The 22125-nt window shown below is 43.3% G+C and overlaps 1 protein-coding gene across 1 annotated transcript in view; it reads left to right on the plus strand.

The window, feature by feature from the left end:
• TSGA10 (testis specific 10) overlaps positions 1-22125 on the plus strand; it is a 76057-nt gene that overhangs the window by 44106 nt on the left and 9826 nt on the right. The window contains exons 13-16 of the mRNA XM_083168529.1: positions 440-608; positions 1871-1981; positions 3574-3759; positions 9120-9329. Of these exons, the coding sequence (XP_083024655.1) occupies positions 440-608; positions 1871-1981; positions 3574-3759; positions 9120-9329 (676 nt within the window). The remainder of the gene's footprint in view (positions 1-439; positions 609-1870; positions 1982-3573; positions 3760-9119; positions 9330-22125) is intronic.

Raw genomic sequence — 22125 nt, forward strand, 5'->3', positions numbered from 1 at the left:
GGGCGTGTACTGTAGCCCTGGCTGGGCGGGGGGGGGGGGGGGAGGTGAAGTCAAGGGGGTGATGTGTATCACACTGGTCTTTTCACTAGAGGGGGCGGGTTTGTGTAGAACGCTGGGTGGGAACGTTATACACACAGGGAATGAGTGTATTTTCCCTAGGGGGGCGGGTTTGTGTAGAACGTTGGGCAGGAACGTTATACACACAGGGGATGAGTGACAGATCTGGCTAAATATATAAGAGATATAGAAAGTTGTAACCAATACTTATATATTAGCTGTAGTAAGTACAATAATCCAGTTTAAGTTATTATTGTATTTGTTTTATTCAACACATTTTGCAGGTTTTACAATACCTGTATAACATTTTTTTCCTGAAACTTTTTAGATATTATTTCCTTTTTTTGTATTTTACAAATTTAGTGTTTTAAATTTTCCTTAGGCAATCCTCTAAAACTGTCAACAGTCATGAGCAAGAGATCAGCCGGCTGCGTCGGCAGTTGGATGAAATCAGTGAAGAATTGTCTCGTACTGGGCGGGAAAAGGAGATTATAGTTCAAGAGAATGCAGGTCTCCATGACCAATTATCCAAGAACAAGGTGGATATACAGGTAAGTGATCAGTCAGTCTTCTACATGACCACACATTTCTAGACCATAATAAAACGTTTTTATTCATCTTATGCTGGGTGCACACTGGGCAATATAATGTTGACAATATGAATGATATCAACATTATTAACGGTATATATTGCAAATCGTCTAGAGTCTACATTCAATGTTGTTAACGATCAGTGGTGCAAGTAGAATTTTTTTCTTGGTGGTACTGATAGCCTCCACCAAAAATGGGCATGGTCATGTGTCATCAGGGGGCGTGGTCACACAAAGCTAGAGGAGTGACTAAATGACAATAGAGGCGTGGACACAGGAGACAGGGAATGAGAAACTGGGAATGACTGGGGGTGGGTTGGCTCTTGCTTGGGGGAGAGCCAGGCAGCTTGTGCTTACAATAGTGGAGCCTGCTCTTCATGCTGTCGGCGCTGCTGATGCCTGTCAGTGTGACAGGCTAAATCAGCAGTAGCCGGTAGCTGCATACAGCACTAATCATAACGCTGGGTGGGCGGGCTGCGGATGCATTATATTTAGACTTAAAATGAAAATAGAAATGACAGTGGATCAGGGATAAGTGGTACTGCGTACCTGCAACATATTTCTTACAGGTACTCCGTACCACACCGTACCCCCTTACTTGCAAGTTGCAACACTGTTAACGATACCCCCGCAGCAATGCCAATAAATTTTACAATATTGGCGGTGCTGGGAATCCCCCAGTGTGCAACCAGCAATAGTCATCTTATACCTCTGTCCCGAGGTCATCTGTGTTGTTAACAGTATTACCCGGTCATGCCTACAAGGAACTATTACATAATCTCCAAGCATTCACTATAAACTGGAAGACCCAGGTCTAGTGTTAATGGTGATAGGCTGGGAATAACCCAGGTCTGTCCCCCGTATGTGAAAGGGGGTAGATACTAAATCCCTGGCTTCAACCTGGGCTTAGGGTCCTTGGTCCAAGCCAGTTTAAAGCTGGGGTTTATGTGTGAAAGGGATATTTTATTTATCTTTGTCTACTGTTAAGTAAATATCAGGTAGTCATGCATTAGACCAGTGATGGCTAACCTTGACACTCCAGCTGTTTTTGAACTACACATACCAGCATGCCCTGCATCAGTTTTAGCATGGGCAAATAGTAAAACTGATGCAGGGCATGCTGGGATGTGTAGTTCAAAAACAACTGGAGTATCAAGGTTAGCCAGCACTGCATTAGACAGAAATTACATCTCAATAATACATTGCTCTTTTTTGTTTTATAGACATTAACTCATAAACTGAAAGACTCCCAGGATGAAATTCAGGATATGAAACTAAAACTCCAAGGTGCTAAGACAGATAATATGCGCCATGAAAGTTTAATGTCTTCCAAGGTAAGTAGTTTTTTCTCCCCTCCCTGTTGCATAGTCTACACCATCTGTGGGTGCATAGTTTTTGCCGACTGGAGCTTCATATTATGTGGGACCTGGACATATGTGGTACATTTTTTGCAGTGGGACCGCAGTTTATGGTGGTGCGCATGCCCACTGGCACGTGTGCAAATGCTCAAAATTTGCAAAGGGCGCCATCTGCAGGACAAGTTGAATTAGCCCCTATGTGTGGTATATGTGCTGCGTAGTTTGTGTGATATCTGAAGCTGCATAGTGTTTGTAATTTGGGTCTGTGTTGGAAGGGGGATCTGAGGTTCTGTAGTGATTGGTATATGGGGCTGTATAGTATGGGGTATCTGGTTGTGTGTAGTGTGTGGTATCTGGGGCTGTATTGTAAGGGGTATCTGGGGTTGTTCAGTGATTGATATATACAGATGTTGGCTGAGGGTAATTCTTCCCAGTTTCTTCAGTAATCTTGCATATGAATCATCCTGGATCGTTCACATGTTTATCATTGTGCCAGAGATGAGGAAGTCCCCAGCTGCCCACACACAGATGTGCGATTTTGGCTACAATTTGACTATATAGTCAAAATAGGCTAGATATTGGATAGATCAAAATTGGGCATTAGCCTGAATCGCACCCAAGGTGTAAACACAATAGGATGAGAGATTCAAAAAGTGAAAGATTTTGTAATAAATCTCCAGTTTTTTTAAAGCAGCTATCATTTACACTGGAAAACCAGTTTGATTTTAAAGTGTAAATGATTGCTGCTTTAAAAAACATTGAGATTTCTTACAAAATCTCTCACTTTCTGAATCTCTCATCCTATTAAATTTCACCCCTTAAGTCTGGGCTGGGAATCATTTTTATATTTCAGAAGAAATGCCTCCTTTCCAAAATAAAATTGGATCCAAATCGCCTTCTGGGTTCCCGTGCTTTCTACGCCATGCTTTTGACGGTTCCCAATGCCCCCTCTGTATCCCAAAGAGATACAATGAACCTTCTAGAATAATATTTTGAAACACTATGCTGATACAGGTTGAGTATCCCTTATCCAAAATGCTCGGGACAAGGAGAATTTTGGATAGCGGATTATTCCGTATTTCGGAATATTTTAATATTTCAATTATGTATCTTGAGGTATCTTGCATTTATGTTGTACATATACATCAAACACATAAAATAAACACAAATATATTTTATTTGTGCATAAAACAAGGTTTCAAAACATGAAACAAAGTTTGTGTACAATCTCAGGCACTGAATTTAAATGCCAAGCAATCATTGTCTTGCACATATATAGTGCCAGTTATATATCATTCCCTCAGTAGTGCTGTTACAGATGTCCCCAGTAAGTTTTTAGCAAAACAAATATTTTTTTGTTCACTTTCTGGAATGTATGGTTTTCAGAATAATTCGGATAACGGATATTCGGATATGGGATACTCAACCTGTACTTCATTTTGTGAGAAGCAACTTTTTAACATCGGGAGTCTCCAGGAAGTCAAACCCTTTTCTAAAATTCAGTATGTACCTTTATAAGCTTTTGAACAAGGATTAAATAATTCTATAAATAAATTTACATTTGACAGGAAAAAGAGAACCGAGATCTTCTTGAAAATTGCCGCAGAACCTCAACTCAGGCAGAGATGTGGGAGAGTAAGTTCCACCAACTGGAGAAGGAGTTTAGCTCTGTAAAGCTGGAACTCCTGGATGCAGAGTCTGAGCATTGGAGGCTTAAAGAGAGAGTTGATTCATTAGACTTGGAGTGTGAAAAAGTAAGATAAATAGGATAATTTATCAATATTGTTTATAAAACCTGTCTACTGTTTATGTGGCTTTATCACCAGCTTAATGGGAAATTCAATTATTAATACGTATTGAAATTACATCTATTTGGAAAGTTTCATTACAGCTTTTACAGATGCCATTATCCGTTTTTTTTATCATTGTTTGGCATAAAAAAAAGTTTTTTTTAACAAAGTATGAGTATACAGCATTTATATCCAGGAATCAGTAAATGATACAATGGGGGTAAATTTACTAAGCTGCAGCGTTACAACTCGCATGTCACATGATCGGGTTTCTTTTGTGTGAAAAAAAACAGCTTATTTACTAAGCTGCCGTATTTTCCAATGGTGGAGCTATTTATGTTTGGCTGGCAAGTTTGCCGGCAGCCAAACACTGGTGAACATGAAGCACGCACAGATCAGTCAGATCTGTGCAATGCTACTGTGTGTAAAAGTAAAAGAAAGAGTTGAAAAAACTTTAAAAAAAATGGTGTGGGCCTCCCTCCTAAGCATAACCAGCTCCGGGCTTTTTAAACTGGTGCTGGTCCTAAAAATACAGGGAAGTTCCACAGGTAGAATAAAATATTTCAATAAACACACAAACACACCATGAAAGTAAAACTTTGCACACTCCACTCACTCACATATACTCAGCTATATTCCCATGTAGCCCTTCAGTCATCTTGTTCAGTAGATCCTAAGGATACCTGTAAAAAAAGGGGGTGACGGCCGTGCTAGCCTAGCCTGAAACATGGCAATTGCATTAATTCTTTGCCCCCTCTTTTGTCACAAAGGATAAACCAATATTTGAAGTACCAACCTTAACTACAACAGTACCATATAAAACCAAATATTTGTATTGAAATCTTTTGACAATAAGTAAAGCTGTGGAAACCATTATTTAGATAACTAATGAAGATTTCACTGGCAGGTATGAATTGATAGATCCTTTGACTCTGATGGAACTTCCGTCTGCGGCTCTGCAAAAATACATAGGGCTTATATCACCCAAGATCAATGAATGCATATTATGGAAGAAGACTCATGTCAATGTTCTAAATTTAGATATCAAAAAGCATTGTTCTACCATCTTTTATGGTCTTGTTCCAAGATTACACGGTTTTGAAACAAAATACGTTATTTCATTAATAATACTTAATAATATCTCTTGATCAGAAAGCTCTACTACAGTATGTGCAGATTATCTGAATTACCGTATATACTCGAGTATAAATTGACCCGACACGACATTGCCAGGTCTAAACAAAGGTGTATTTAGTTTCTACAAGAAGTGGGGCCTCGATTTAGAATCTTCAGATGTACAGAAGCAGAATAAAATGTAAAAGTTGCTTGAAAATACTGAATTGTTTTTACTCCAAGATCTATATACATAAATAACACGCAGCTGATCTGTAGTTCTTAAAAGTCCTCTTACTTCCATTCTTTGGTTATATGATGTGTTAATGCTTTATTACTATCTGTTAGGTTCCTGGGACCCCTCCTGCCACCCCTACCTCCGTTGTTTCTGAATAGCTTTGGCGGACGCGTGCGGTACTAGGCTTCGCCAATAATAGCCGCGTTCGAAGGAGCCCGTTAGTCAGGCTCCAACCCCGATGCCACCTGGTCTTGAGAGGAGACAACGCGACTACCAAAGCTAGAAGAGAACAAGGGGATAAACCTAACTAGCCCTAAGGCAGAGGCCCCCAGGAACCTGAGATGATGAACTAATCTGAGACCTAAGGCCGGGACCCTCGGGGTATCCTAAAACAATATAAAGCAAAGATACTAAGCACAAATAACCAGGCAACGTAATATTGCGACACCGTCGCAAAACGTAAGTGATCCAAGTCCCAAAATACCTGTGAGACTAATATACCACTAATGAGAGTTGTGACCCCACAACTAACATACAGGGATACATAAACAACCAATAAGGAGGAACAAGGCCCACCTCCAACAGGGCACACAAAAGAGTAATAATGCTACTCGGCGGTAGCCCAGGATAACTCACGGCACCCAGGAGGGTGTAAGAGATGTGGGTGTCCGGACCGAGTGGGTACTGCCGAGTGTTCACCAGAGATGGCTGCCTGTAACAGAGGCAGCTGACCCGCAAGCAACAGGAATCTATCACCGGCGTCTGAGAACATTCTCAGATCGCTGATAAAGGGAGCGGGACCAATGAAAGAGAGGCACCTGAGCCAAGCCTCTCATGAAGTGATAGGCGCACGGAGAAAGGGCGCCAAGCGTCCGGTGTCCTGACTGCTTAGAAACAGTCAGGACTCAGGTTTGAATCGCCCGGCGTCTGCCGTTGCCTGGCAACGTGCCGGGAGCTCTGTCACTACCGCCGGAAGCAGCGCGTCGGGCTGGTTGCCTAGCAACCCCCGACGCCCGGCGTCCGGAAGCTGCGGAGGATGTCTCTGCCGTGCGGCTGTTCCCCCGACCCATCCCACGGCTCCTGTACGTAGCGGAGGTCTGGGGCGTCCATGTGGCCACCGCACCACTGCCGGTAGGTGCGTCTACGGAGCCCCGGGTCCTGACACTATCTTGACACTCTTGATAAGATTCCTCCTCCCCCACCTCCCCTGTTGAGTTTCTACCCTACAGTATTTTGCTTACCCTGTCTTGTCTTGGTATGTTTTGATCTATAATCTATATTATTGCAAAATTATTCAATTTGTTACAGTGTATATACAAAATTAAAGGCTCAGATAACAAGAATGAGAATTTTTGTAACTTGGTTTTTATATTTGATTATATTGTTTTCAAGTATTTCAATACATATATAATATCACTGTACATTTTGTAATTCTTTTCTGTGTGCAAAATTAATTAAAAATGTATTGGGAAAAAAAAAAGAGATGGTGAGAGGGATTGATGAGGCGGAATACCGGTAGCAGCAGAGAGGGAGGCAGACAGAGTAACTGAGAGGCATCAATTAGCTACAAAGTTATGGCATTCCATGCATGTTGGATTCAAGCACCAAGGGCAAGAAACTGTGCCCTATTCCCCCCAAAAAAGGGAATGGGCCAATGAGATCTGAGTTAGATATGGGCAAAGGCATACTCTGGAGCCAACAAACCTGGAGCATGGTCAAGGTGCCACTGCCCATATATACTTGAATATACACAACATGGGCCAGATTAATGAAGCCTTAACAAGAGATACAGTTGAGGGTGATAACGAGTGATAAAGGACCAGCCAATCAGCGCTAACTGCCAATTCTCAAACAGCCTATGACATGGCAGTTAGGAGCTGATTGGCTGGAACCTTATCATTTGTTATCACCTGCCACTTTATCTCTTGTTAAGGCTTCATACATCTGGCCTATTATCCCCATCAGGGAAGAAACACACACACAATAGCCACACAACCCCTACAAAAGACTGACCTCAGCTACATGCTGTCACTGTACAGCAGTGATTTTCAACCTTTTTACCTAGCGGCACACTAAATAAGATTTTAAAATTGCCAAGGCACACCATGAGATCCCCACAGGGCAAAACACATTGGTTCCCACAGGGAAAAAAACAAACCTACAGTATTGGCCCCCATATAAAAAACAATCACACTGGTCCCCACAGGTAACAAAAAATAAATTGCATTGGCCCATTTAAATGAAAAGAAGAGACCAGTAAATAACAGTTGAACTGGTGGTGGCTGTAAACTGGTTTGGGCATCTCTAGATCTGAGGGCACACTTGAGATTAGCTCAAGGCACACTAGTGTGCCACGGCACAGTGGTTGAAAAACACTGCTGTACAGGCTGACATGCATGCATGCAGGAGGAGGGGGAGGGACTCCATCACCAAGGATAACTACTTTAATCTTCCTTTGTTGATACATCATTAACTTACCCGTCAAAGGCAGCTCCCCTTGAATACTTATAAAAATACTTAGGGACATCAATTACAATACAGTGTAATTTAGAATACTGTATAATGAAAAGATAACTAGTGCATGGGATAACCTCAACCTCTACAATTAGGTTATACTTTATACATAATAGTCCTGGATAACCAACATTTAGGACTTAAGCCGTCACAGTTTACCCTGAATTTGTGAATAGTGGTATTCCCTATGTTGAGGATATAGCCTGACAGATTTTTTACTTCCTGTAAGACATTATCGGGTACTTGTTTCCTAGCATGGCCACAATCGCGGGCATCGCGGGTCATTTATAATGGTATGCGATGCGACCGACGCAATGCCCGCGATTTGCCATTGAAATGCATTGAAAAGGTGAAAAGGTGAAAATCGCATCGGTCGCATCGCATGCGGCCAATAAAAGCATGCGATGGTACCGACGCGATGCCCGCCATTTTCCATAGGGAACAATGTAAAATGCCTCAATTAAACCTAGGGAACAATGTTAAATAGACCAGAGACCCCAAAAAATCCCCCTGAAGTGTGAAATGGCCCCCCCAAAAATTGTTAACGCCACCCCACGATCAACGTGAACCCGAAGCGTGGCGAGCGCAGCGAGCCCGCGAGGGGCGGCGGTACACGTCCTCCGACCTTTTCATACCCCCACTATCCACGTCGGCATGGAGTTGAGAATAGAAAGTGTGACGAGCCACCGAGCCCAAAGCGTGGCGAGCGGACGCGGATACCTGTGAAGCCTGCGTGGGGACGTGGATACGTGTGAAGGTATCCGCGTCCTCTCGCGGGCCTCGCTGCGCTTGCCACGCTTCGGGCTCGGTGGCTTGCTGCGCTCGCCACACTTTCTATTCTCAACTCCACGCCGACGTGGATAGTGGGGGTATGAAAAGGTCGGAGGACGTGTACCGCCGCCCCTCGCGGGCTCGCTGCGCTCGCCACGCTTCGGGTTCACGTTGATCGTGGGGTGGCGTTAACAATTTTTGGGGGGGCCATTTCACACTTCAGGGGTGTTTTTTGGGGTCTCTGGGCCATTTAACATTGTTCCCTATGTTTATTTTGGTAAATTGAGGCATTTTACATTGTTCACTATGGGAAATCGCATGCGATTTTTTTGCACGCATACGATGCGACCGACGCAATTTTTTTACCTGCGATGCCCGAGATCCTAATCGTTGTGGCCGTGCTAGGAAACAAGTACTCATTATCGGCCAGATGCACCAAGCTTCACAAAGTGATAAAATGTAGAATGATAAATAACCAGCCATTCAGCTCCTACCTGTCATTTAAACCCAGCCTTAGAGCAGTTAGGAGCTGACTGGCTGGCTGTTTATCACATTTATCACTTTTTGAAGCTTGATACATCTGGTTCGGTGGTATGTTAAACGTAGCAAAATAGTAATTTGCTTTCACTGTTAATAATAGTAACTATTTTAGTCACATGTCTAATGCTCTTGTTTTTATTTTCTTCAGCACATTAACTCAGAGCAGTCTTATAAGTCACACATCAGCAGCTTGACGAAATCCATTGCAAAAATGGAGGAAGAGCTACGACAGGCTAAAGCAGAAAAGTCTTCAGCTCTCAGTGATTTGGCATCTACGCGGGAGCTTTGTGTTAAACTGGATTCTGGAAAAGAAATGATAAACCGCCAGCTGTGTGCTAAAACTCAAAATGCGGAAAGGGTATGTTACTGTACAGGAACTATACAATGCACTAACCTGCTTTCTTTGGGTGTCATGCATACTGCCAATGTCAGGCATAGTGGACCATTTATTTTCTTCTGTGCATGCATTCATTCATTTGTATGTACAGTGAGTCGGAGCTGCGATTGTGGTGCATGAGAGATGCATGGTCTTAGAAATGTGTTGAAAATTTAGTGGGTGTTCCTGGGCGGGGGCAGGGAGGTGGTTTAGCTGACACAGCAGACCGTTCCATGATATGATTGTGGTATGCGAGTGAAAGTGAAGAGTCACTTACATTGGCTGACATACTTGGGCAGAGCAAAAATGCATCTGCCATAGGGCTAGTTTTGATGGTGCTTCTACATGAACACTAAGGCCAATATCCAATCGATCACCGATTGCAGGTAATTGGCTCACCTGGGGCTATGCAATTAGCTTTGTTAAAAGCCAGGTCACTGGCTGATGGCTGGTGGTCACTGAGATGTTTTTTCTTTTGTACGTACCTGACTTATAAAACCCCTATCACACCAGAAAATGCAGGGACCCACCCAGGAATATGGCCCAGGGATCATGCCGGGCCATTCCCGGGTTGGCCCCTTTCACACCAGCAAAATTCCGGCATTTTCTAGTGTATGAAGGGGGCGGGGAGGAGGCAGACAGGCGGCTTGATGGCGGCGAGTACTCACCCCGGTTGCTGGTTCTCTGTGCAGGCCGGGGATTCACACAGGCGGCGGACACTTCAGATGGCGGGTGCAGATAACGCAGCTCTCCAGCAGCAGAGAGGGACCCAGAGAGCTGCGTCATCTTCATCCGCTGCCTGCCCTGTCATTTGCGTCTGCCGTCTGTGTGGATCCCCGGCCTGACAGCACACCGAGGACCGGCAACCCAGGTAAGTACCCCGTACCCCTTTCACACCAGCCAGGTCCCCGGGTTGAACCAGGAACAACCCTTCTTCATAGCAGGGTTGAAATCCTGGCAATTTTTGACAGGATTTTAGCCCAGGAACCTTACAAACCAGCGCTAGTCGCGGGTTGTTCTCGGGCCCAAGCTTAGAAATTAGGCTGGTGTGAAAGGGGTATTAGTGATTCTGTTTCATCTGTCAAATTCGTTTTTGTGCAAATATGTTTTACTGAACCTGTGTGTTCTTTCAGGAGAAAATGTGCTTTGGGATTCTCACAGATAAAACCCTAAGCGTTTCGTCCACTAGGACTTCTTCAGGGGTGATCTGAATAAAATGAGAATTAAACATAAAGAACATATAAGTTATAAAATCGAATATACATAATACAGCAAAGATATATCTATCTATATATCTATCTATAGATATAGATAGATACATATATATATATATATCAACAACCCAAATCTCCTATACCGCGCTATTATTGGTTTCTAGAAATCAGGTCGCCAGTCACACTTGACCCTCTACTAGTAGGGTTCACCAAACCTAAATACCCACAATAGTGCTATCCGGCGCCCTTAACATTCAAATGGAAATATTCCGTCTCTCTAATAATACAAATGCAATTGTCAAAACATATATAACATTTATTAAAACACTTAAAATGATTCCAATTCTTGTCTGAGATGTATTTTCATAAGGTTATGCATACAACATGTGCCCGACGCGTTTCGTCTCGTTGCGAGACTTCATCAGGGGGTGCATATATTTAGAATGAATCTTATGATGGTTCAAGGTAGGATTACCTAATGGTCACATATAGGTGTAGTTCCTTTAATCAGCTTAGATGTTTCTTTAACACCCTTTTTTGTGTTAGATGGATCCCCTATTTAGGGTATAACCCTGTAATTGGACGTATGGTGGGACTACTAATTTCTTAGTTGTTCCTCTTACTGAGGGTTTCCCTTGGGGGAGGTAAAGTACCCTTTATGGGGTGGGATTAGATAGACCCTTGGTTAACAAACCAGATTAAGTCCCTCAATTAGCATAGGTCCTAATTATGACCAAAGTTGGAAATAGTCCTCTAAGTAGTACGGAGCTATTATCCAGGCCCTTGATTTTCATAAAATATTTTTCAGAACATAGAATTTTATCCTTTCCTATATAGAAGGTGCATGTGCTCAAACCAAACCTCAGCCTGCAAGACTTGCAGGCTGAGGTTTGGTTTGAGCACATGCACCTTCTATATAGGAAAGGATAAAATTCTATGTTCTGAAAAATATTTTATGAAAATCAAGGGCCTGGATAATAGCTCCGTACTACTTAGAGGACTATTTCCAACTTTGGTCATAATTAGGACCTATGCTAATTGAGGGACTTAATCTGGTTTGTTAACCAAGGGTCTATCTAATCCCACCCCATAAAGGGTACTTTACCTCCCCCAAGGGAAACCCTCAGTAAGAGGAACAACTAAGAAATTAGTAGTCCCACCATACGTCCAATTACAGGGTTATACCCTAAATAGGGGATCCATCTAACACAAAAAAGGGTGTTAAAGAAACATCTAAGCTGATTAAAGGAACTACACCTATATGTGACCATTAGGTAATCCTACCTTGAACCATCATAAGATTCATTCTAAATATATGCACCCCCTGATGAAGTCTCGCAACGAGACGAAACGCGTCGGGCACATGTTGTATGCATAACCTTATGAAAATACATCTCAGACAAGAATTGGAATCATTTTAAGTGTTTTAATAAATGTTATATATGTTTTGACAATTGCATTTGTATTATTAGAGAGACGGAATATTTCCATTTGAATGTTAAGGGCGCCGGATAGCACTATTGTGGGTATATATATATATATATATATATATATATATATATATATATATATATATATATATATATATACTTGTAGATATGCCGGGCACAACCTCCGATAAGCATTGCTTGTCGGGTGCCTTGGTCCAGTAAATCATATAGACTGCTTGGGGGGTAGACGAAGCACTGCAGACCTTTTCAGACCTTTTCAGTGTCCAAAAACGATTTTTATTGAGTCACAGCAACGTTTCAATGCTATTGCATTTGGAGCCTGATGATAATGCAATAGCATTGAAACGTTGCTGTAACTCATTAAAAATCATTTTTGGACATTGAAAAGGTCTGGAGTGCTTTGTCTACCCCCCAAGCAGTCTATATATATATATATATATATATATATATATATATATATATATATATATATATATATATATATATATATATATATATATATATATATATATACATATATATACAAAGCAGGATCCTTTAAGTAGAACTTGCACGTCACTGCAGCATCATATTCAAAAAGTTTTATTGTAGCCTCGACGGGCCGCTTAGGGGGACAACCCCTTTAGCAAGAGACATATACTGGGGTCTATGTTCTTCTGCATAAATGGTGAGTGTTTGTCTGCATTATTGTATATGTCTCTTGATAAAGGGGTTGTCCCCTGAAACGGCCCATCGAGGATACAATAAAACTTTTTGAATATGATGCTGCAGTGACATGCAAGTTCTACTTAAAGGACCCTGCTTTGTATATATTTTATGCAATGGCACGCAGTTTCCAGTGACCTGAATTGTGGTGAGTGTCAGACCGTTTGACGATATATATATATATATATATATATATATATATATATATATATATATATATTATATATATATATATATAATATATATATATATATGGAAATGGATATAGAGTGTGCTAATTAGCCACCACCTTTAAAGTGTAAACCTTTTTATTAAAATTTTTAAATACATGAATCAGACATGGCATTCCAGTTTCTTATGTCAAGGTGGAAAAAGACCCAACGCGTTTCGTCATGAAAGACTTCATCAGGGGTGCCGTTACCACTACGTCAACCGTAGGGATCAAACTGTTTAGGACAGGTATTAAGTGTCGTCACTTTTAGATATAGTATGCAGGATCAAATATTTTTTCCAGCGATCTCTAGATATAATCTCTGGTGTCAGATTACACAAATATGGGGTTAACCCCAATTTAGCAATCTCTCCAGAGTGAATCCAATGTCTGAATGCCCCTCCATGGCATGGGTGCAATCCCTATGGGAGGGCACCACAGCTCGTTATCCTTTGGGTACATCTGTAGTTCCGGAGCGGATGCACAAGTGATTACGCACTTCTGGTCAGGGCCGGCGCTACCCACTCAGCAGCTCCTGCAAAGCAGGGAGGCGCCTTGCTGAAAAGGAGCTGTCTCCCTCCCTGCTCTGCTAAAGCTGCCTCAGCCCTCACTGTCACTGCCTCCTGCACACCACCTGCAGCGCCTGTCTGACAGCGGGCGGCAGTATAAACAGCTGCTCCATGCACCGCAAGTGCACACAGCCTGCATGCCGCCTGCAGTGCCTGTCTGACAGCAGGCGGCAGTATGGAGAGGTTGGGCAGCTCCCTGCACTGCGCACAAACCCCCTCTTCCTCACGGACACTTGCGCTGAGGCATGTAGCGTTGTCTTTGAATGCCTGGATGACATGTCATGTCCGGATCCATCCCCTACCCATTGCTCCCTGCTTCATCTGTCAATCAAATGACGAACAGGCAGCAGCGCCGCCTCCCATCTATCTCCTCCCCTCTTCTTCCATCTCCTCCTTCTCTCTCCCTCCTTTCCCCCTCAGTCAGGAGAGGGGTGTAATGGCGTCCTGCCTATGCAGATAGAAGAGGAGGGGGTTCTTGTGTAGTTTTACTGCGCCAGCTACTTCCGGGTTGGGTATGCTCGCCAAACTATCTAAAATAAAATAACTTAACTCCATGCCAACGTGGATAGTTCATACCCCCACTATCCACGTTGGCATGGAGTTAATTTTAGATAGAGTGGCTGGCGTAGCGAGCCACCGAGCCCGCATGCGTGGGCGAGCGAAGCAAGGGGACTCAGACGCACGGTGCCATGCTGGCGCCGTGAAACTACACAAGTACCGAGGAGGAGCACAAGAGTTAAACAGCAAAAGAACAGTGAGTCTTTTATTATACATGTTTATAACAGTTTTTTTAATAATTGTAGCTTTTTCTTATATTAATTTAGACACTTTTTAAATAATGGGCTGGGTTATGTGCCTAAAGGTGGCCATACATGCTGCAATAGCAGCGTGCGATGCGTTGTGCACTCCTTTAGGCATCACATCGCACGGTACGAAAAGTATGTGCTGCACATACTTTTTGTACTGCTTTCGGATCGCATCGCGCACACATTGCATGCATGCCATGCGATGCAATCTAGCCCATAACGTATGCGATTCTTGCAGCATGTATGGGCACCTTTAGTGCCTGCAAAATTTTGCGGCCACAGCACTGAGATGGTGTATGCATACATGTACATGCACCCAAGATCCTCCATAGGATCGCATGTTGCATACGCTCCCACAATCGGGCTGTAGCATGTTGCAATGGCAATGTGATAGGGCGCAAAATGTATGGTTTGCAGGAGGGCGTCGAACACCCTAGCACTGGCTCTGCTTCTGGTATTTGCGTTCCAGCAGTATGGAACACTTGGCAAATATGTAAATACACCAGGCTGCTGGTGATAGTAGGTGCTATATAGTCAGAGGCGTAGGGAGGGCGGAGCCACTGGAGCTCACGCTCCGGGCGGCGATTGGCAGAATGGCGCCGCCGGCCCGCCCCCCCCCTCCGCAATCGATCCGTGCACTAGACTAGACATAATAGTACTAACGGGCAGCGGGCAGCGTGCGCTGCCAGCTGCCCTGCCCGGCACCTCGGGCCTGCCTCCTGCCCTGCTCACCCGGTCCAAACATCACGGACGGTGAGGCCGGGCGTCTAACTCTCTACTCTCTAAGCTGCTGCTGCTGCTTCTGACGGCTTCCGGGCAGCGCAGCGCAGTAGATTCCGGCAGAACTCCAGGGTCACCTGCCCATGCTACCCTCCTCCCTGGCTACAGCAGCTTCATCAGCCATCCCAAGCCCTGACTGTAGCCTGGAGGAGGAGAAGAAGGTGTTCTGCTGCCTCCCGTGCCGCCCTGGACCTGCTGGATCATTTATCCTTAAGGTGAAGGTGGATTTCTTTTTTTTTTTTTAATACAGCTAATTGATGTTATAAACTTGGGGTTTGGGGGATTGGTGGGGCCAAGGGGAGGGGTGGGGGGGTCGGGAGAGTGAATCTCTCTGGCTTCTGCTGCCACCCTGCTGTGCTGTATATATCTTTATGTGTATATATATATTTATTTATTTACAGCATCTTATACAGCGCAGCAGATTCTGTTACAGTGTCTAATATAGCGCAGCAGATTCCGTTACAGGGTCTTATATAGAGCAGCAGATTCCGTTACAGTGTCTTATATAGTGCAGCAGATTCCGTTACAGCGTCTTATATAGCGCAGCAGATTCCGTTACAGGGTCTTATATAGAGCAGCAGATTCCGTTACAGTGTCTTATATAGTGCAGCAGATTCCGTTACAGCGTCTTATATAGCGCAGCAGATTCCGTTACAGTGTCTTATATAGTGCAGCAGATTCCGTTACAGTGTCTTACATAGCGCAGCAGATTCCGTTACAGTGTCTTATATACCGCAGCAGATTTCGTTACAGCGTCTTATATAGCGCAGCAGATTCCGTCACAGAGTCTTATATAGCGCAGCAGATTCCGTTACAGTGTCTTACATAGCGCAGCAGATTCCGTTACAGCGTCTTATATAGCGCAGCAGATTCTGTTACAGGGTCTTATATAGAGCAGCATATTCCGTTACAGTGTCTTTTATATAGCGCAGCAGATTCCGTTACAGGGTCTTATATAGCGCAGCAGATTCCGTTACAGCGTCTTATATAGCGCAGCAGATTCCGTTACAGCGTCTTATATAGCGCAGCAGATTCCGTTACAGCGTCTTATATAGCGCAGCAGATTCCGTTACAGCGTCTTATATAATGCAGCAGATTCCGTTACAGCGTCTTATATAGCGCAGCAGATTCCGTTACAGGGTCTTATATAGAGCAGCAGATTCCGTTACAGCGTCTTATATAGCGCAGCAGATTCCGTTACAGCGTCTTATAAAGCGCAGCAGATTCCGTTACAGGGTCTTATATAGAGCAGCAGATTCCGTTACAGTGTCTTATATAATGCAGCAGATTCCGTTACAGCGTCTTATATAGCGCAGCAGATTCCGTTACAGGGTCTTATATAGAGCAGCATATTCCGTTACAGTGTCTTATATAGTGCAGCAGATTCCGTTAGTGTCTTATATAGCGCATCAGATTTCGTTACAGCGTCTTATATAGCGCAGGAGATTTCGTTACAGCGTCTTATATAGCGCAGCAGATTCTGTTACAGCGTCTTATATAGCGCAGCAGATTCCGTTACAGTGTCTTACATAGCGCAGCAGATTCCGTTACAGCGTCTTATATAGCGCAGCAGATTCCGTTACAGGGTCTTATATAGAGCAGCATATTCCGTTACAGTGTTTTATATAGCGCAGCAGATTCCGTTACAGGGTCTTATATAGCGCAGCATATTCCGTTACAGCATCTTATATAGCGCAGCAGATTCCGTTACAGCGTCTTATATAGCGCAGCAGATTCCGTTACAGTGTCTTATATAGCGCAGCAGATTCCGTTACAGCGTCTTATAAAGCGCAGCAGATTCCGTTACAGGGTCTTATATAGAGCAGCAGATTCCGTTACAGTGTCTTATATAATGCAGCAGATTCCGTTACAGTGTCTTATATAGCGCAGCAGATTCCGTTACAGGGTCTTATATAGAGCAGCATATTCCGTTACAGTGTCTTATATAGTGCAGCAGATTCCGTTAGTGTCTTATATAGCGCAGCAGATTTCGTTACAGCGTCTGATATAGCGCAGCAGATTCCGTTACAGTGTCTTATATAGTGCAGCAGATTCCGTTACAGTGTCTTACATAGCGCAGCAGATTCCGTTACAGTGTCTTATATACCGCAGCAGATTTCGTTACAGCGTCTTATATAGCGCAGCAGATTCCGTCACAGAGTCTTATATAGCGCAGCAGATTCCGTTACAGTGTCTTACATAGCGCAGCAGATTCCGTTACAGCGTCTTATATAGCGCAGCAGATTCTGTTACAGGGTCTTATATAGAGCAGCATATTCCGTTACAGTGTCTTATATAGCGCAGCAGATTCCGTTACAGGGTCTTATATAGCGCAGCATATTCCGTTACAGCGTCTTATATAGCGCAGCAGATTCCGTTACAGCGGCTTATATAGCGCAGCAGATTCCGTTACAGCGTCTTATATAGCGCAGCAGATTCCGTTACAGCGTCTTATAAAGCGCAGCAGATTCCGTTACAGGGTCTTATATAGAGCAGCAGATTCCGTTACAGTGTCTTATATAATGCAGCAGATTCCGTTACAGCGTCTTATATAGCGCAGCAGATTCCGTTACAGGGTCTTATATAGAGCAGCAGATTCCGTTACAGCGTCTTATATAGCGCAGCAGATTCCGTTACAGCGTCTTATATAGCGCAGCAGATTCCGTTACAGCGTCTTATAAAGCGCAGCAGATTCCGTTACAGGGTCTTATATAGAGCAGCAGATTCCGTTACAGTGTCTTATATAATGCAGCAGATTCCGTTACAGCGTCTTATATAGCGCAGCAGATTCCGTTACAGGGTCTTATATAGAGCAGCATATTCCGTTACAGTGTCTTATATAGTGCAGCAGATTCCGTTAGTGTCTTATATAGCGCATCAGATTTCGTTACAGTGTCTTATATAGCGCAGGAGATTTCGTTACAGCGTCTTATATAGCGCAGCAGATTCCGTTACAGCGTCTTATATAGCGCAGCAGATTCTGTTACAGCGTCTTATATAGCGCAGCAGATTCCGTTACAGGGTCTTATATAGAGCAGCATATTCCGTTACAGTGTTTTATATAGCGCAGCAGATTCCGTTACAGGGTCTTATATAGCGCAGCATATTCCGTTACAGCGTCTTATATAGCGCAGCAGATTCCGTTACAGCGTCTTATATAGCGCAGCAGATTCCGTTACAGTGTCTTATATAGCGCAGCAGATTCCGTTACAGCGTCTTATAAAGCGCAGCAGATTCCGTTACAGGGTCTTATATAGAGCAGCAGATTCCGTTACAGTGTCTTATATAATGCAGCAGATTCCGTTACAGCGTCTTATATAGCGCAGCAGATTCCGTTACAGGGTCTTATATAGAGCAGCATATTCCGTTACAGTGTCTTATATAGTGCAGCAGATTCCGTTAGTGTCTTATATAGCGCAGCAGATTTCGTTACAGCGTCTTATATAGCGCAGCAGATTCCGTTACAGCGTCTTATATAGCGCAGCAGATTCCGTTACAGTGTCTTACATAGCGCAGCAGATTCCGTTACAGCATCTTATATAGCGCAGCAGATTCCGTTACAGCGTCTTATATAGCGCAGCAGATTCCGTTACAGTGTCTTATATAGCGCAGCAGATTCCGTTACAGCGTCTTATATAGCGCAGGAGATTCCGTTACAGTGTCTTATATAGCGCAGCAGATTCCGTTACAGCGTCTTACATAGCGCAGCAGATTCCGTCACAGTGGTTTTTAAGTTTTTTCTTTTCAAATGTAACATGCCAACACATGTTAGCCACGCCCCCGATTCATTACCGGCGGGGGTGGGGGGGCGCAAAATATGCCCTTGCTCCGGGCACCATGACACCTAACTACACCGCTGTATTAAGGCCTTTGATGTGAAGTTAAATATAATATCATATTTATATATAAAGTGACGGTCCGGGTTCTCCACTATATATAGCAGTCCAGCGTGTACCAGTAGCTATCTGCAGTCAATTGGAGTGGTAGCTCGAGAGAATACTGAATACGTTCTGGAGAGGACTGAGAGGAAAAAAACCCTCTCCAAATCATCAACTCTTTTGCCCCATTCCATACTGAAAGGGAGAATTTGCAGAGACACGTTTTTAGATGGTTCCAGTATTCCACTGAGAAACCAGCACAACCAGCTTTTTATCAAAGAAGACATGCCAATAGGAGTCATATATAATACCCCTGATGAAGTCCGTAGGACGAAACGCGTCGGGTTATTGTGATTAAGAAGACTGTGACTGCATATGGAACAAATTTTTATTTTATAATAAATTGTACAAATTGTTTTACCAGAAATGTCTATGTCTATCTGAAATTCAAGGTGGTGGTGGTGAATTAATTAAAGGCGCACGCTATATCTCTTTCTTTCATATTTATATATATTTACATATTTATATCATTACAATTTGCAGCACCTCCGGTACCAGCAATTTCTGGCAGTGTGCAATAAGAGTTGGGAATTGGTGTGTGACAGATATACTATATATATATATATATATATATATATATATATATATATATATATATATATATATATAGACAGGTAAGTACCGGCTGGTACTATCGGGCGGCACTCCAACGGATTTAACTGAAGCAGTGAAGATACAGACTCACACCTGCACAGGGATCTGATCTAACGTTTCGGTTTATTCAACCTTTATCAAAGACAAAAAATAACACACAAGAACACTTACTTGTGTGGCTTCTTGGATCACAAGTAACATCAGATCGAAAGATGCCTTGTTAAGAATTGCCACCCAATCGTGACAAAAGTCCACATTATACCTCCCTATGGTCGGGGCATTTTTAATTCGAAATCCCCGTGGGATTTTTTTATCCCGATAATAATCCGATAGGGAAATGCTGTGCAATAAGAAATCAACTTCTCATTTTTTCAGATGTAATAGCTGGGCGTGCAGTCGGTCCACAGATTCTTCTCCTCCTGCCACAGCCAAGCTTTGACGTGCAAGGATCTGCTCGGCGTCAGAGTCCGAGAATGACTTCATACGCCCGCTCTCAAATGTGATCCTGGTGAAACCATCAGTTTCATGTTGCTCCATGTTGCACACTGAAATGTGGTTCGTGCACCCACTAGCCCGTGCTGGGGATAGGGTAGGTGAGGGACAGGGGTCTTTCCAAAGAATAAAAGGTCAGCGGGTGCCTTGGCATGAGCCAGGTACAAGTGTAGTGGTCCTTGTCCTGGTCCAAATAACAGCGGCTTTCGAGCCCGGCACTCTCAGTCCACAAATCAACAACCGCGGTGCCTTCCAGGGAGGATACAGACAGGTAAGTACCGGCTGGTACTATCGGGCGGCACTCCAACGGATTTAACTGAAGCAGTGAAGATACAGACTCACACCTGCACAGGGATCTGATCTAACGTTTCGGTTTATTCAACCTTTATCAAAGACAAAAAATAACACACAAGAACACTTACTTATAGCCAGAGAGAACCCCATGTGCCCGCCTGCGGCATCCACGCTCCGTCCCGGCCGCGCTTCTGACTGACGTCACAATCTAACGTTCCTAGTCACTGTCAGCAGCCGGCCTGCGGCGTTTCCATGGTAGCCAGCAGACGCTACAGAAAAAGAAAATACGTGCAGTTTTAGAGAACCAAATGCAGTGATCAAAAGGACAACAAGATAAACATAAAGCATATATTAATCAATGTGGAAGCCTTACATCAACAGGATGTTAAAATAAAGGATGTTACAATGGTTAATGAAGAAAAAGCATATCGCTGCAAGGAAAAATGTTATAAACACGGGGACAGAAAAAACCTTATATAACACTGTCACCTAATGCTACAACAAGGAGCTTAATAAAAACAGGGGGGATGAGAATAGTCAAAAATCGAAGGGGATATTCAAAACAAAAAAAACGGATGATGTCTGCAAAGGGGTAAGATATTAATATAAATATGCTGCGTGTGGGCAATCTACACAGAGGTGAGTATCCTATGATGCGAAATGATTTTTCTCACATATAAACCAACCAATTCATGATGGATATACATGGCAAAAGATACTAGAATAAAGATATTGCAAAGATGCGCACAAGATTATGCTGCAGGCAAAATAATAAAGCATCAAAGAAGACAGTTAAGGGAAGCATGCTCATTCAGACCAGCCGGGGCCACTACATTTAATTTAAAAATCCATTTAGCCTCCAACTGGAGTAACTTTTTGTCCCGGTCACCTCCTCTCACACTCAGTGGGACCTGATCTATCATCTGATATTTGAGTGTGGGGAGTGGATGTTTGAACTCTTTAAAATGTCTGGCCACTGGTTGCTCCGAAGCTTCTCCATCCAATGCATGCTTTATAGAGGAACGATGCAATACCATGCGTTCCTTTCGTTGCACAGGCTGCGTAACTTGTGGATATTTGGTACCTGGAAACACCTTTACACATCCTCACACAGGTTACCGTTATAAGATCAACAAGGTTTTAACGTGCTCAAGCCGATACGTGGTCTATATGATCAAATGCCCCTGTGGCATGGCCTATGTGGGCAAGACCACTAGAACATTTAAGGAACGCATGGCATTGCATCGTTCCTCTATAAAGCATGCATTGGATGGAGAAGCTACCCAAAATTGATGTACACAGAAGGCATTGTTGGTACTGCCACTTCGTACCATGAATACATTATACTTGTGTTACTTATTGTTGAATATTTGTGAAAAATTTAATAAAAACAGTTAACATAAAAAATAGTTAAGAAGCCACTAGGAGCGAGGCGGTAGTGAAGTGCAGCAATAGCCAGTGAAGTGGCAGTGAATGCAGACGCCCTGCACCCACACTTACTCAGTGCCTCTCTGCCACTGTAGGGGTCTGTGGGGCTATTGTTAATCACTGTGTCTTTTATTTACCATGTACTTGTCCTTATTTGCATTTGTACGCTAAATCACTATTTTCTTATCTATGTATTGTCAGGCGCTATGGAACACTTGTGGCACTGAAGTTGATTTCCAGTGAAACCATATTGTGATCACTGTTCCCTAATTGTTCAATTACTTTTGTGTTTGAAA

Source organism: Crinia signifera, chromosome 2 (assembly GCF_055691185.1).
Source record: "Crinia signifera chromosome 2, ASM5569118v1, whole genome shotgun sequence".
Classification (NCBI taxonomy): domain Eukaryota; kingdom Metazoa; phylum Chordata; class Amphibia; order Anura; family Myobatrachidae; genus Crinia; species Crinia signifera.